Here is a 16,021-nt window from a genome sequence, read left to right on the forward strand (position 1 = left end):
CAGTTGTGAGATTCACAGAGATGCTGTATAACCTTCTTGTTCATGGAAGTCACATCCTCAAGGATAAGCACAATGATACATTGACTGGGAATCAACATATTTGTATTCATGTTATCCTATTTGATCGGATTGTGATAAATGATATTAGATTTTTTAAAAATTAAAAATAAATAGTTAAATCTGCAAATAAAATTTTATTAGGCAATCAACTAATTATTATTATTGTTGCTAAAAAATGGTATATGACTTATAATTTATCAAAGAAAATTCATTATTTTTAGGATTCTACAATAATTATTTCCTTCAATTAATAACAATAATAATATATATTACTATTATATACGAAGATAAATAAAAATAATTGTAATAAAACGGTTTATTCCTCCTCGCTGCATGAAACTTCGTGATCGTTTTCTTGATGCGATCACGGCCGTGAATTCCACTCTGCTTCACCGCACCTCGTCTCTTGATGCGATCACAGCCGTTGGTTCCGCCCAACTTCCCCCTCCCCACCCTTTCACCGCCCTCCTTCCCTCCTTGAATCCCTCCGCGATCGTGGAGGGGCCCCTCCGTTCCGACTACTCCCCCCATCTCGTTTTCTTGATGCGATCGTGGCCGTGGGATCAAGAACCCGTTGTTCAATGTACGGACCTCTCGCACCGCTCTGCTTCGCCGAATAACCACCGGTCTCCTCATCGATTCCTTCTCTCTCTCTCTCTCTCCAATCTTTTCGAGCCCTCTCGATATGGTGTCGCCGTAATCCTCTCCGCCGCTGCCGCCGCGTAACAAGGCGCACGAGGTACACCAACTTATTCTCCAATCTATCTTGGTTTCTGCTTCCGCTTCTACGGTGCGATCGATCCAACTCGAATCCGAGGTATCCAGGTTGAGATTTAAGCTTCTACGACCAAAAATATGTGCGTGTTCTGCCGCCAAGAATTGTAGGCTTATATTGGCTGCAAGAATTTGGATTTGTGCTTCTCTGGATGTTGGGTTAGCTAAAAACAGCAAGCCTATACAATAAATTCTTCCGACGCACATTACGTTCTTAGGGTTTGCCATCTTGTTTCTCGTCACGTAGTACCTCGGACATTCAGTGCTTTCCTTGTACTGTTGAGGAGTCATACCTGATCTTTTTCTGATGCGGAATGTGCATCTAGATTCTGTTTCTGATAAATGTAGGATAACGAACAGAACAAGAGTGTTTTCTTTTTGAGGGAAAGCTTTTTTCCCTATTAATTATGAGAAATAAGATCTGAAGGTGATCGCTGTTACTTTTCATTGACATAGGAAACCTTTATAGTAGTATTTATGAGGTATTATGCGGTGGGTTTTGGAAGAGGAAAGAATATCTAGTAGTTATATTGATATGATAACACATTTGCTTGATAGAGTTGTTACTAGCTTGAATAGTGGGTGGCTTTTCACTATCTAAGAGTTCCTGACAATGGATGAACTTGATCGAGATTTCCAGGATAAACTTCCATTGTTTGCTAATAGTATTAATTGATTGAAAATAATGTGGTCAATTTTGAACTAAACTTGAGTTAGGAAGACAAATATTAAAGTAATGACCGGACTAAGTAGGAATAAAACCATGTTCAAGTTCCAAAGCAAATGGAAAGAGAAAATTGAGAGGAAAGATAAAATAAATGGACAAGATGTTTCAGAAATTAAAAGATTTAGAAATCTTGGATTTACCATTCGTAATGAGGGAAGATTGTTGAAGACATTATATATGGAGATACATCGGGATAGTTAAAGTACAGCATCAAGAGTATTGTTTAATTGCCATGTGCCTTTTGGATTAAAAAGAAAATTCAGTTGCAAGTACAGTTACATTTCACGAACTAAGCTTATTAGTATTTTACTAGGTATGGAAACAATACTTAAAGTTAGTGTTGCTAAGGTAAGGAGGCTGATATGGATGACTTGGTTATGAGAAAAAAGTTAATAAAGAAATAGTTCCATTCATTACCAATTAAAGGTATTGTAATTGTCTAAAATGAGCAAGAACTGTTTAAGCTGGTATGCAATTGCTTAAAGCAGGTCTGTGTATGCACTGGTTAGGCGAATCAAATATTTAAGATCAATAGTGTAAGGAGAAGCAGAGGAACATCTTGGAAATATTGAAAGAGATCTGTTGGTTTGCATTTTGACATTTGATATTATTTCAACATAAACTATTGGTAAGAGAAGATCCATGTTATCAAATCCAAATAGTTTGAACCTTACATCATATTGTTATTGTTTTCGTTGTCACTGATGTTTTTAGGTCGTCGTGATTTTGATAACATCTTGGTCTTGATGGTCATGCTTAAATTTATCTGATATAGTTTCTTCTCCCTAATGCTGTTTTGCTTCCATTCATGCCACATAATGGCCCTCATTTTCCTACTACATTGCTTCAGTTTTCATTATGAATTTTGTTATCTATACTTTATTTCAAGTGCTTCAAAGACATTGTGAAATAAATTATGCGCATAACCTTTGCCCTGACCAAATGACTGCATGCTGCTTGCACTTTTTAATTACTGGCTTCTTTGTCAACCATGTAACATGGAACTGCATCTGCAAATGGATAGAATAGTGAGTGCTTTCCATATTTTTTCTAGTTTTGATTAGATGCTTGAAGTCCTATGGCTTTTCAATTCATATTAAGCTAATATCTCCGTGTGGTGCCAAGGATTGTTGATTCTGTGAAGAAAACAAAAACTGTGAATTTTGTAATTTGGGATTCAATCATAATCTTTTGGATGGTTACAAACTCACAGTTTCTGATATCAGTGTCATAATGTTTGCAGGTTTTTCGATGTCTTTACTCTTAAGGTAGGCCATCTCTTGAAAATCTGTTATGAACAGGAATGTTAAGTTGTTGTTTAGTTGGATGCACTGAGCATCTGTATTCAACTTGACTTGTATGCATACATGAATGCCTAATCCCCATAAATACTGGGTTCACTTGCCCCATCTCAGTGACCTCTAGTGCAAGGTTTGCAATACTGCCTAGTATGGTACGATACAAGCAGTATTTACTGCTGATTCCATAGGTTACCGGTACATGGACCAGTGTAAACCAGGTGGTACACCTGGACCTGTACGGGGTGGTACAAGCCCTGTGCCGCTTGGTACAGGGTTGGTACCACCTGGTACAGGGTGGTATGGGCTCTGAACCAAGAAGTTTCTGTTTTCTTTTTTCAGACTTTTTTAGGCTTTTTTTGAGACTTGGAATGTTTCGGTTCGAGTCCTAGTTGGTATGTACTTTGCTCTAGTGTCTTAAAATTTCAGTGGATAGATTAGTTTAATTTGAGGTCCAAATACTACCTGCTACTGAACTGCATTGTGTTACCCTAATCTTGGATCTTCATTTATTGCACTTTAAAATCTGTGTTATTCCAATATCTTTCTTTCTTATCTTTTGGGGGGTATTCTCATTATATTATTGGATCTCCATCACATTCTTTCTCAATAAAGTAATGTAGTTATTGATGTTATTTTTTTCCTTTTGCTTGTCAGTGCACTTTTTTATTGATCAATAAAATGCACGGGCCTAGTGCATGCGGCTCCCACCAAAGTTAAGTTTGATGAGGCTCAATTTATGTAGTCTTATCCCTACCAATAGAATGGTAGTTTCCTTGACTCAAAGGCTGGTCATTCAGATTGTAAGGAGCAGTTTTACTATTGTACTAAGGCAAAGTACATCTTTCGAAAACAAGTAATACATTGTTTGCAATTGTTGCTATCTCGGATTTTTTTTGGAAATGACATTTAGTTAGAGATTGTTTATTGGTTATTATGCTGTTGTTGATGTGACTGCAGAGAGAGGCTTCTGAAATATTTTCTATATGTTGTTTTTAATTTTGGTTTCTTTATTGTGTTGATGAGGCAGACAATTGCTTCTCTTTTATTGATTATGCAAAACAACTTTTTGACCAGGTACTTCATCAACCTGATTTCTGCAGTTTTGGGTATGATAATACATAGAAGATCATGGCAAACATGCAGAGAGAGAACACCATGAACATACTTCAACGAAATCATTCAGGCAGGGTTCGACATCGTAGGCATTCAACAGAGGTTTGTTACTTAAAGTACTAACAACCAGTCGGTGTCAGTTTGTCATTACCAGCTCAGTATTTCAGAAATGCAAAACTTTTTTAGTTTACTGGAGTGGTTGATTCTCTAATTGTCACTTGACATTTCAGGAATCAGCACTGTGAGTCATCTTTATAATACAATTTTAGCATATACAATAAATGAGTTAATCTAAACTTTAATTTGCAAAAGCTACTGGCTCAATATCTTTGGTTTGAAAACTTTGTTCTTCAAATCATTTTTCTATCGTCTTGCCTTGGGGAGAAGGTAATAGGCAGTGTTCTAGTATTCTTGGGTGAAACTTAGAGATCTATTCTTTTAAACTCTTTTCTACGAAAATGAACCAGTCACAGTGCTCGGTCTTAATGCAAGTATGCAACTGTTAAGTGTTTCTATCTGCTTCGTACCTTTCTTTTCATATTAGGATAATGATGCTTCTGTGATTTGACATCCTCTTTCACCAGGAGATCTGGTCAGTATTATTTCTTTTTCTTTTTGTTTTACAGGCTACTCCTGATATCAATGGTCCTGGTGGTGCTAATTTACTTGTCAATGATCAAAACAAGTATAAATCAATGTTTGTTCGGGCACGTTCATCTTTGTGGATGCTGCTTGGGTTTTCGTTGGTTGTCTATATGGGACATCTTTATATTTGTGGTTTAATTGTGGGAATCCAAATTTTCATGGCACGGGAATTGTTCAACTTACGGAAACAAGTTAATGAAGATAGACAACTGCCGGGGTTCAGACTTTTGAATTGGTATGTGCCTAATATTTTGTGAGAGATAATGTTGGAACTTGTGGTCAAAGTTTGAATTTCAAACCTGTACTGGTTTCGATAATCTATGAGACCAATACATTATCAGTATATCAGGTGGTATACTGATCTGTAACAACTGAAAAGCAACAAAAAACAAAAACCCTGACTGGTGCTAGACCATATGGTCTGATATAGGTCCTTTATCGGACTGATTAACACCGATCTGTATGTGCTGTACCAACCAGGTATTCAAAATATTTCTTAAGATGGCATGTTTTCTTGTCATCATCAAGAATTGTTTCATATATTTCCTTTTGGCTTATGAGTCAACCTTATTCATGGATGTATGGGTGCAGGTATTTTTTCTTCACTGCAATGTTGTTTGCTTATGGACGTTTTGTTAGCCAACAGCTTGTGAACACAGTAGCTTCAGATAAACCGTTATATCAGGTCGTCAATGGGCTTATCAAATATCAGATGTTTATATGCTACTTCCTATATATAGCAGGTTGGTTAATTTTGTATATCATATGTTCAAATTATGTATGGGAGAGTGACCTTTTAATTTAATAGACAGAAAAATTGCATTTTCTCTTTAAAAACCCTATGTTGCTATCATTCTTGTATGGTAAATTTAGAATAGTTGTTTTCCTAAAGTTTATCATTTATATGTGATTATCTGAGAGTCAATAACATTATGTTAAGTTTGAACTCACGTAGTGTTTTTATATTTTTCTTAGGTTTTATGTGGTTCATTCTTACATTAAAGAAGAGGAGATACAAGTATCAATTTGGCCAATATGCATGGACTCACATGATACTTCTTCTAGTGTTTGCACAATCCTCCTTCACAGTTGCAAATATTTTTGAAGGAATTTTCTGGTAACATGCACAATTAATAATCGCATTTTTTTTACTGTGTTTGAATTTTAATTACTTAAGTTGTTTTTGTATATTTGAAGTATATCAATACTTGGTACTAATAACTTTCACAATGACACTCTTTTATTTATTATCTAAGTGAAATTTCCAATAACAATGGCTTCAACGTTATGTTGGATGCACTAATGATACTGTTAAGTTTGGATGCATTAATGATACTGTTAGTTTACTTTGGATTAACGTGCACCTAATTTTATTGTTCTTAAGATTATTGCATTAAAATCTGTTAGCTTTCTCCTGGGAGAAAGAAAAGGTATTTCTATTGTACTTAAGGTTGTATAAATCTATGCTCATTTGTCAGGTCCACATAATTTTTCTTTTTTTTTATTCAGTGATAAGTCACAACCAGTTGTTCATTTTTATGTGATAATTGGCAATGTCTGATGATGCAGGATACACTTGGAGAATTTGGTGATAAGGCTCAGAAAGCAAATATAAGAAGTAGCAGATAGCATCTAGAAATTTTTACGCTAACTCATTTTTTAATTTCATTGAAATTCATGAAGTGACGTATAACTCCATAATTAGTTTCATCACTTAAAGTCAGTGTTGAAATTATCATGCAGCTGTTGTGTAGTAGTATAGGGCTTTCATGCTGGGTACCAGATCACAAGCATGAGACATAGAGATGATATATGACAATATGTCCTCAACTTCCATGATTGTACACAGTAGATCAATTATTTTATGATGGTATAACTATAATAAACTACATGCACTCTTCAATATTAAATAAATCATGGGCTTCTCGTTTTGTTAGCCATTAAGATTAATAACTTGATCTACCAAATGAAATTTGAGCTAACATTTGTATCGGTGCTTACAACTATTGGACTGATAGGACATCTTTAATGCCTGGTACATGCATATTATTATTGAAATTGCGTGGCACTTTGACTCTAAATTTTAAGAAAAGATTGATCATCTCTTGTTGGATCTATATAAGTTTTAACCAGACAGCTCAAGTTATTTTCAGGCTTACAGTTACATATGTTTACTACATGAGAACTACTTATTGTAGACTAATACAAAATATTGACTTATTTTGATACTTATCCATGAAGAAATGAAAGTTTCATATACCCATGAATTTGAGATAACATTTCGAAGATGCTTACAATTATTGGATTGATAGAACATCTTTAAAGCATAGACGGACAAACTCAATACACCAGGGTTTCACTAATTCAGGCTCTAGAGAGGATTAATGTACACAGCCTTAACCTCTAGAAAATGAGGGAGAGTTTGTGTAACTCGAGTTCTTGTCTTACAGGTCGTGAAGAGCCCTTTCTGTATACGAAGGCTCGTCATCTAACATCTCCAAAGTATGACCAATTCATATTATTTACAAAGTTGTGTATTAGCATTTCTTGTGTCTCTAAATTTTAAGGAATTTATTCAAGTTCTATCATGGCTTTGAATTATATATGTTTACAACTTGTAAATGACTTACTATAGTCACTAAGCACAATTTTAAACATCAAGAACTCTTTTGTCAGATCAAATAGGAGGGTGAGCAGTTGTCTTATGGACCAAGTCATTTAAGCCCACTGTTGAAACCATTAATTTAACCACTTGTGGAAGGATTCTGGATAATTTATGCTTGAAAGAGCAAATTGTACTTGTTGTTTGCATAAGGTTATACTAAGGAACAAACTTTGTGATTAATCAGTCGAAAGTCATCATTGGAACTTGGTCTATATATTAAGTGACAATCGATGGCATCTACTGCATGAGCATGAATAGCAGCTTAGCATGTGCCCTTTTTATTTGTTTCTTTTTTTTTTCGGTTTAGGGAGCACAAGAATTTTCTTTGATTTTTTTTCTCCTTCTTGTTTAAGTAATTTAGTTGGTTGATTTCCATTTTGTGGCTGATTTTGGACGAATACAGGTTTCTGTTGCCTGCTTCTCTTATTGTTGTCAATGATGTTGCTGCATACTTCTTTGGTTTCTTTTTTGGGAGAACACCATTGATCAAACTGTCTCCAAAGAAAACATGGGAAGGTTTCATTGGTGCATCTTTTGCAACTATACTTTCTGCATTTATGGTAAGTCTGCTTCTTAAACTTTTCTTGAGATAGATTCAGTTTCTCATTTGGGTAAGCTTTTTTATTATGGAATATGGAGTTGGTTATCCTGTTTATGCTGCTGGTATATAGCAGAAATATAAAATATATATTCATTTATTTCTGGGCTGGTCATATTACAATGAAGAATTTAGTTTCATAGTGAACTTAGCTTTGGAGCTGTGGAAATATTTACTGATTCATGTCTCTCACTTGCTGAAAATATCTCTTTTGCATTTGTTACTACAGATGTAAGATAATTTGTGCTTCGTCAATAGCTCCCATTATCACTTAATAAATCCATTTTTGTTTGTAACAGAAAGTGCACTTTATTTTTTGAATTTATCTGGATTAGGTAAAATTTTCTCTTCATGGATTAGAATATGGATGGAAATTGCAAATGGATGATATGGTCTTTGCTGAAATATCAGCTTTATCAAGTGGTCTCTTGTTATTAGATGCTGAATTTGCTTTGAAACACTTCATCTCCTTTCACATTAATGGATCATCTTGCTCCTTGATTTTATGAACTATGTTTGATGCAATTTTACTAAAGTGAAGTTGGTATTAGTTTCTAGAGACAATTGAGAGGAATGAAATGCGTAGCTTGATATGGGTGAATCGTTATGAGATTCTAAACATTGATCGATATCTTTTGTCATAGGATTAAAACTTCTGCATAATTAGAAGAATAACTAGTTCAGCTGCCAATTATTTTTGAATTCATCATCAATTATATTAGATTTTGCATGTGAATGTTTCAATTTATTAACCAGTTTCCCTAGTGTGATGCTTTATTTGTTTATACTCCAAGAATAATGTCGTGGAGGTATGGACTTAAATAAAAAGCAAATAGTTGTCATATACACTTCAATGAAGTTCTGAGGTCCTCAAAGCATTTTTCATGTTAATTGTCAACCATTTATAATTGCCCAAGCATACCTGAAATCCCTTTTGGGAGTGTTGTAACCTCTCTTATGATACTATATTACAGTTATATATATTTATCTATTTTTTATTTTATGCCATTGTTAGAACCTTTTTATTTGTGATAAACTAGTATACACTTGATGTCCCACAAGTTTAAAAGAACATTTTTTTTAATCTTTAGACAACACTCTTGATGTTCTTGCCTCTTAGCATCCATGCTGTCAGTTATTCACAATGCTTTTGTGGTGGCAATTTCTTCCACAGGACAAAAGGAAAACCATATTGATATAACGAGTTAAATGCTTACACTTCTACATGAGCAGCCTATATATTGTAGAATGTGTATTTATAGATGAAATTGTTCATTCATTATCAAGTTATTGCTTATTATTATTTTTTGTGTATTCTGATGGTGTTCTGAATTACTCATTATTAATTTTGGCTTCATTACATGGATATAGCCTTCAGTCAAAATGGATGAGCTATGATCCCATAATTTTTTTTGTTAATTATCATAAATGAGAATTAAGACATTTTTGTCTAGCTATATTATTCTGTCATGATTTATATATTTGATGGATTTACTTTATATTTCTTTTTTGATTTAGTTAGCAAATATCTTGGGGAGTTTCCAGTGGCTAACATGTCCAAGAAAGGTATTATAGTTTAATTTAACACATCTAAAAAAATAATACAGTTCAGTAATTCAAATATATGCTTTTGAAGGATCTCAATTGTGTATATATTTCTTCGGTTATTTGAACTATGTATTCGCTTATAGGATCTGTCTACCGGATGGCTTCACTGTGATCCCGGTCCACTGTTCAAGCCAAAAAGTTACCCTTTACCTGGATGGGTATGCACTAATTAGACAAATAAGTTTATTTTTTTGCGTTCAACCATCTGCTGGAGGAATAATAGTTAATTGAAATGGTGTCTGTAGCACAATTTTCATTTTATTAGTAAAAAAGGTCATGCCAAAGCATGTTACCTCATGATTAAGAACTATTTGGTCACAGCTGAAACCTTAATCAGTCAATGGCCATTCCTACATAACTTGTCTTTCTCACTATGTTGCTTTATTTGAAAATATCTGATTCACAGGATGCAAATTGTAAAAAGCTTATGAAGTAGTTGACAACAGATAATGCATTTTCTTCTTTTCATTTTCTCCAGTTCTCATGGAAAGAATTTTCAGTTATGCCTGTTCAGTGGCATGCTTTAGCGCTTGGACTATTTGCATCAATCATAGCACCTTTTGGGGGTTTTTTCGCAAGTGGTCTGAAACGAGCTTTCAAGATTAAGGTTCTTCCTCACTGTATATGCTTATTACTTGGATAAGTAGTATAGCACAACATAATTACATTTCTATTCTTTACGTAGGATTTTGGTGACACTATTCCTGGACATGGTGGGTTTACTGATAGAATGGATTGCCAGGTATGTTGCCAAGCACACTAGTATTAAATATGCATGTTCTTATTTTGTGATGCATATGAACTTTACCGATCAGAGATTTTGACAGTAAAGACTATGTCGTAGTATTTCTTATACAATGAAACAATCTGTTTGTCTGTAATTCATGGATGATCTTGCTTACCAGATATAACAGTGATTTTTTAAGATAGGTGACTGCATCATTTCCAGTTTGCCCTCATGATAAAAATTATGAATCAGGCAATGCTATCTGGAAAGTTGAAGGTGCAATCAAGTAATTAAAATATCTAAAATTTAAAATCTGTTGTGCCTGAAAATAAAAGTGCAATGTAGTTGCCCTTGGATAACTGAACCTGAAATAGTTCTTTTCAACTTTGATACCATTTAGAGATTAGGAGTTGTAGTTTTCCGTAATGAGTTTAAGAAAATTAGTTTTCCTTGGAACATAGATATCACACTTTGTTAACAAGGAGAGAAGACACCAACATTAGCTTCATCGATATAATATGGATGATTTTTGTTTCATGAACTAACAAAGCCTTCCATAAGCCACAATTTTTAGATACTCTAGTTAATTAGTATCTTCTCTCCTGTTATGAGTGTTTTGCACTTAAAACATTTTTGGAGGAAACATAGATAGATATCGTACCAGTGACAATGTCACATCACGATTGTCAGATGCACTAATTTGAATCTTATAACAAAAAAATGAGTATCTTTCTGCAATCATTGTTACCTACTACTTTGATGCTTGAAAGATCCTGTTTTCTTTTGTATCAGATGATGATGGCTGTGTTTGCATACATCTACCATCAATCGTTTGTGGTGTCTCAGGGTTTTCCAGTAGAGATGATTCTTGACCAGGTATTGCTTCTTCTCTCTATACCCTTAGGTGGTTGTGTTCATCTCATGGATGACAAACTTATGCACTTTGAATCAGATATTAAACCACCTGACTGATGAAGAGCAGCATGATCTACACTTTCTGCTAGGGAGGATTCTCCATGAGAGGCAATTAGAACAACAGTGAAATCAGGCTTAATCGCGGTTTGTCTGGTCGAGAGTCTGTACTTTCCCGGTTCGCTTTCAAAACATGGAATTGAGATATGGCCTGTTCTTTTCTAAACCATAAATATGTGGAATGGAGGGGCTTTTTCTGTTTTATTTTGAGTTTCTGTTTTGTTATATTTCCTCGTTTCAATATTGAGATATCCCTTTGTAGTTAGTTGTCCTATGATGGATGGATGGATGGATGGTGTGGGAAAATCTCGGAGAGCTTTTCCAGTAAATGATGACTTCCTTTGTAGTTGTCTTGTATGGTTTTTCTTCCTCTTAATCGTATTGAAAGTTCTAATCCGATTTACAATTAAGTGTCTTAATGGTATTTTACACAGCACTCCTTTGCTAATAAGAAGGTACACTACTTGTTTTCCTACTTCGACGAGCAGAGCAACAGAAAGAGTAGTCGGTCTAATAAGGTGGTGGTGAGTAACAAAAACACTCCCATCACACGCAGGATGAGACGTAGCACAACGGATAGACCCACTAGATGATGAAGGCAGGTAACAAACGACGGCATATAGGCAGAGTTCACTGCCCGCCACGGAGGCGGAGCACTTAGTAAAATTGCATCAAACATAGTTCATAAAATCAAGGATTCAAAAATCTAATATAATTGATGATGAATTCAAAAATAATTGGCAGCTGAACTAGTTATTCTTCTAATTATGCACAAGTTTTAATCCTATGACAAAAGATATCGATCAATGTTTTGAATCTCATAACGATTCACCCATATCAAGCTACGCATTCCATGCCTTTTTTGGTTTCTTTTTTGGGAGAACACCATTGATCATAAAATCAAGGAGCAAGATGATCCATTAATGTGAAAGGAGATGAAGTGTTTCAAAGCAGAAAGTTTAAGAAGCTTATTAGACCGAAAGTGTTTCAAATCTGAAAGTGTTTCAAATCAAGGAGAAACTGAATCTATCTCAAGAAAAGTTTAAGAAGCAGACTTACCATAAATGCAGAAAGTATAGTTGCAAAAGATGCACCAATGAAACCTTCCCATGTTTTCTTTGGAGACAGTTTGATCAATGGTGTTCTCCTAAAAAAGAAACCAAAAAAGGAATGAAATGCGTAGCTTGATATGGGTGAATCGTTATGAGATTCAAAACATTGATCGATATCTTTTGTCATAGGATTAAAACTTGTGCATAATTAGAAGAATAACTAGTTCAGCTGCCAATTATTTTTGAATTCATCATCAATTATATTAGATTTTTGAATCCTTGATTTTATGAACTATGTTTGATGCAATTTTACTAAAGTGCTCCGCCTCCGTGGCGGGCAGTGAACTCTGCCTATATGCCGTCGTTTGTTACCTGCCTTCATCATCCAGTGGGTCTATCCGTTGTGCTACGTCTCATCCTGCGTGTGATGGGAGTGTTTTTGTTACTCACCACCACCTTATTAGACCGACTACTCTTTCTGTTGCTCTGCTCGTCGAAGTAGGAAAACACGAACTCGTTCATCGACAAGCGCGACGACGGCAACACCGTCTTCACCTTGAACCGGTCGGGTCCCTTCTACTTCATCAGCGGTGTGGAAGCCAACTGCAAGAGGAACGAGTCGGTGGTGATCGTTGTCATGGCGGATCGGACCAATCGGAGCTCCTCCTCCTCGAGCCCGCCGCCTTCTCCTTCGGCAGCCTCTTCGCCGCCGCCTCCTCCTCCCGAATCAGCTGAGGCAACACGGCACCGGCACCAGCTCCGGCCGAGGAGAAGCCCGACTCTTCTCCACCTCCTCCAAACGCGGCTTCTTCGAGGGTGGTGGGCTTCATGGGCTCGGTGGGGTGCTTCATTGGATCGATCATCCTCGTTTTGTGAAGTGTGGCTTCAAGGCATCTCTTTGCTGTGCGTTTTTGGTTCTATTGCCCTCATCCGAGTGCGAATTGCTGGGAATAAGCTGTTTCAGTGCAGCAGCTATTGGATTGATACAAATTAACTATATATACATATGTAATCTCTTTCTTATTTGTCATATGCTCACTGATGCATTGTAAATTTATATTCCATCCAAAGATTGACACAAGAAAATGGTATAAATTACGTGAATCTTTGCTTGTTTCGTATTTAGATTCATGTTTCAAGCTCATTAATCCTTCATTTATCTTACACATGATGAGATGTTCTGTTCTGATGGAATTCGGCATGATCGAGCCTACAATTGATAGTGAGTCAATTCAGAGGATGGATCATTAAGCACACCTACAGATGAGCATCACATGGAAGGTGAAACAGCTGCCTCATATGAATCTTCAAATCAAATGATGTTAAGCTTCTTCTATTCTTTTTGGTGTCATAGGCTTTTAGTCTTCTTATCATCATCACACACAACTGCTGTTTATTGGCAGAACAAATAACAATTTCCTGGATTCAATAGATTATTGTGAGACGAGATTCTGATGTTTCCTTGCAATTGTGCTTCTGTTCTTTCTGCTAACAAGGAATGGCAGTGGGACTGCGCATCGGTTTACATCCTCCGAGTGTGATGCTCTGCTAACCTGTCTTCCATGGACTTCATGGATTGTTTAAGCATCAAAGAATAGAATGCGAGGCTGTGTGTATTAATCAAGCAACGCCATTAAAGAAAAGAACGATGGATGGATGCAGAAGAAACAGACCAATATGTTGATGTTCTTGTCCTAAGCAGACCCAACTTGTGGGTGGATTTCTTTGGAATGTCAATTACAAACAGCACAGAGTCTTCCTCCATATTGCAAGTTGCTTAAAATTAATGGTGATGACCGGTGAATTTAGCATCAACCTACCATTTTAAATAGATATGCAAGATTCATCAAAGCTGATATACAACTTGTTTTTGGTAGGCTGGTGTTATTTTCTGCAAGTAGTAGCTTTGGTGAGCTCACCATTGTTCCTCCTCTGTGATTGGCTTTGCTCTCATATTAAACTGTGTATTAGCTAAGCAAAAATATGATCTATTACCTACCAGATAACATATACCAGAGAGAGAGAGAGAGAGAGAGAGTCTTTAATGCTGAAATGGGAATTTTCTTTTGGTGAGCTAACTTAATTTGCAAGCTACACATCACTCACATTATGGAGTCTCTGAGAGAGAGAGAGAGAGAGAGAGAGAGATTAATGCTGAAATGGGATTTTCCTTTTGGTGAGCTAACTTTGTGTACAAGCTACTCGAGATAGTGCATCACCATGGACAAAGGGACCAAGCAGAGGCCCTTCTTCCTCAGATCTGTACGCCCACATGAACTCCTAGCCGAGTTCACGTCATCAGCGTCCTTGCTCAGTTCTTCAGACCTCACAAAGCCGACATCATCTACCTGCAGAACGAACAGGAAGAAGAGGGTGCCCTCATCATGCAGAACCAAACAATCTAACAGTCACAGGGAACAGAGAAGCCACCCACCTCGGTCTGCTTCCTCTTCCCTGGCTTCATGTGCGACTGATCGGAGACACCGACCTACCAACAAGCAAACAGCTTCAGTCTCCAATTTAAGCGAAGAAGAAAGAAAACCGCAAACATTGGTATCGTGCGTACTCTACGAGTTTTGACAGGAGACGTTGCAGTGTCCTCCAAGGGGTCGTCGTCGTCCTCCGCGGCTGTCTTCCTCCTCTTAGTGCTAAGCTTCTTGGAAGCCCGCATGGATTCTTCCGCCTGCTGCGTTGCGACGAAGTCGGCGATGTAAGAGGCCCAACTGCTCTCTTCCGTGGTAGCCGTCGACGAGTTACTTGGCTTCTCCATCGGAGCTGGCCTTGTCCTGCGGAGAGCTCTCGTCATATCCCACAGCTATAAATACATGAATTGCATATAGAAGATTGAAAAGGTAGGAGGAGAGGGAGCAATGGGTGTGGATTAGGTGGCACTTGACATCTCAACTATTTGGAAACCTTCTATAGAGTTTGATTGGTATTCACAACTCCCCCCCTCCCTCCTTTTTTTTTTTTTTCTCTCTTTCTATTCTATTGACAACCCTTTATTTTATATAATTATTTTACAAATCATAAAATATAAAATTATTAAATATAACTCATTAATTATCAATCCTACCATTATTTCTCACAACTTTTTAATTATTACTAGTAGTGTTTAAAGATTGTCGAATTGAATCGAACTAAATGAGAAAAAAAAAAAAGATTCGATTCGTCGAGATACTCATTTATGATCTTTAAAACTAAATCAATTTAATTTGAATATTTCTATCAATTATCATTATTTTATATAATTGATTTCATCTATCGATCAATCATCTTTATGAATATTAAGAAGAAGAAGGAAAAGAAGAACACAAATTATAAAAGAGACTGCGAATACAAATCTCAACTGTAGCCAAAGGAAATGTGTTGGTAGACTGTTTTAGAACAAGTAATACTTTGATCTCCATTCATATCTCTACTTGAAGAACAATGAGAGCAAAGTACACACCTTATGGGCTTAAGGAAATCTAAGCAAAGCTGATGAAGGCGAGAGTTGGATGACAACGACAGATGACTGAACACCTCCACCAAACTTGGATTCGTCAAGACATAAATTAAGCAGTGTAATAGAAGCAACAACGAGAGGTTGACGCAGCCACAGCACAAACAGCAGCGGATAATTTATAGGGGTTCTGCACAAAGCGTACATCATTGATCTCAGGTATGGAGTCATCCGCATGACGTAGACGCAGTCTGATGGCTTTGGTGCTGTCAGATATAATTGGATCTGCAGCAAGAACATGAAAAGCCAGAATTATTAACCCAAAAAAGACAGC

The 16,021-nt window shown here is 36.3% G+C and overlaps 2 protein-coding genes across 3 annotated transcripts; one reads left to right on the forward strand and one right to left on the reverse strand.

Annotated features, from left to right (window-relative positions):
* The first annotated feature begins 646 nt into the window (after positions 1-646).
* Positions 647-11,547, forward strand: LOC135633445 (phosphatidate cytidylyltransferase 1-like). Of its 2 annotated transcripts, none has more exons than XM_065142898.1 (12): positions 647-799; positions 3,963-4,077; positions 4,602-4,855; positions 5,212-5,363; positions 5,596-5,737; positions 7,689-7,845; positions 9,402-9,449; positions 9,575-9,649; positions 9,970-10,098; positions 10,177-10,233; positions 11,011-11,094; positions 11,171-11,547. In XM_065142898.1, exons 2-12 carry the CDS (start codon positions 3,991-3,993, stop codon positions 11,258-11,260), a joined length of 1,275 nt encoding a protein of 424 aa, XP_064998970.1. In that variant the 5' UTR covers positions 647-799; positions 3,963-3,990; the 3' UTR covers positions 11,261-11,547. The 2 variants fall into 2 exon arrangements, with proteins under 2 accessions (XP_064998970.1, XP_064998969.1); XM_065142897.1 differs by having other exon boundaries at positions 648-799; positions 3,937-4,077.
* A 2,647-nt stretch (positions 11,548-14,194) lies between these two features.
* LOC135633446 (uncharacterized) lies at positions 14,195-15,149 on the reverse strand. Its single transcript, XM_065142899.1, has 3 exons — positions 14,809-15,149; positions 14,677-14,730; positions 14,195-14,590 (listed from the first exon to the last, which is right to left on the reverse strand). The coding sequence occupies exons 1-3, from the start codon at positions 15,046-15,048 to the stop codon at positions 14,441-14,443; spliced, it is 444 nt and encodes a 147-aa protein (XP_064998971.1). The 5' UTR covers positions 15,049-15,149; the 3' UTR covers positions 14,195-14,440.
* Positions 15,150-16,021: the final 872 nt, after the last annotated feature.

The sequence above is a fragment of the Musa acuminata genome, chromosome BXJ3-3 (genome assembly GCF_036884655.1).
Source record: "Musa acuminata AAA Group cultivar baxijiao chromosome BXJ3-3, Cavendish_Baxijiao_AAA, whole genome shotgun sequence".
NCBI classification, from domain to species: Eukaryota; Viridiplantae; Streptophyta; class Magnoliopsida; order Zingiberales; family Musaceae; genus Musa; species Musa acuminata.

Coding starts and splice junctions, on each gene's coding strand:
- LOC135633445 (XM_065142898.1), top strand. CDS start 3,991: ATGGCAAACATGCAGAGAGAGAACACCATGAACATACTTCAACGAAAT. Junction 5,738..7,688: donor ATTTTTGAAGGAATTTTCTG/GTAACATGCACA, acceptor GGACGAATACAG/GTTTCTGTTGCCTGCTTCTC. Junction 7,846..9,401: donor CTATACTTTCTGCATTTATG/GTAAGTCTGCTT, acceptor TTTTTGATTTAG/TTAGCAAATATCTTGGGGAG.
- LOC135633446 (XM_065142899.1), bottom strand. CDS start 15,048: ATGACGAGAGCTCTCCGCAGGACAAGGCCAGCTCCGATGGAGAAGCCA. Junction 14,731..14,808: donor CTCCTGTCAAAACTCGTAGA/GTACGCACGATA, acceptor GCTTGTTGGTAG/GTCGGTGTCTCCGATCAGTC. Junction 14,591..14,676: donor GGAAGAGGAAGCAGACCGAG/GTGGGTGGCTTC, acceptor TTCGTTCTGCAG/GTAGATGATGTCGGCTTTGT.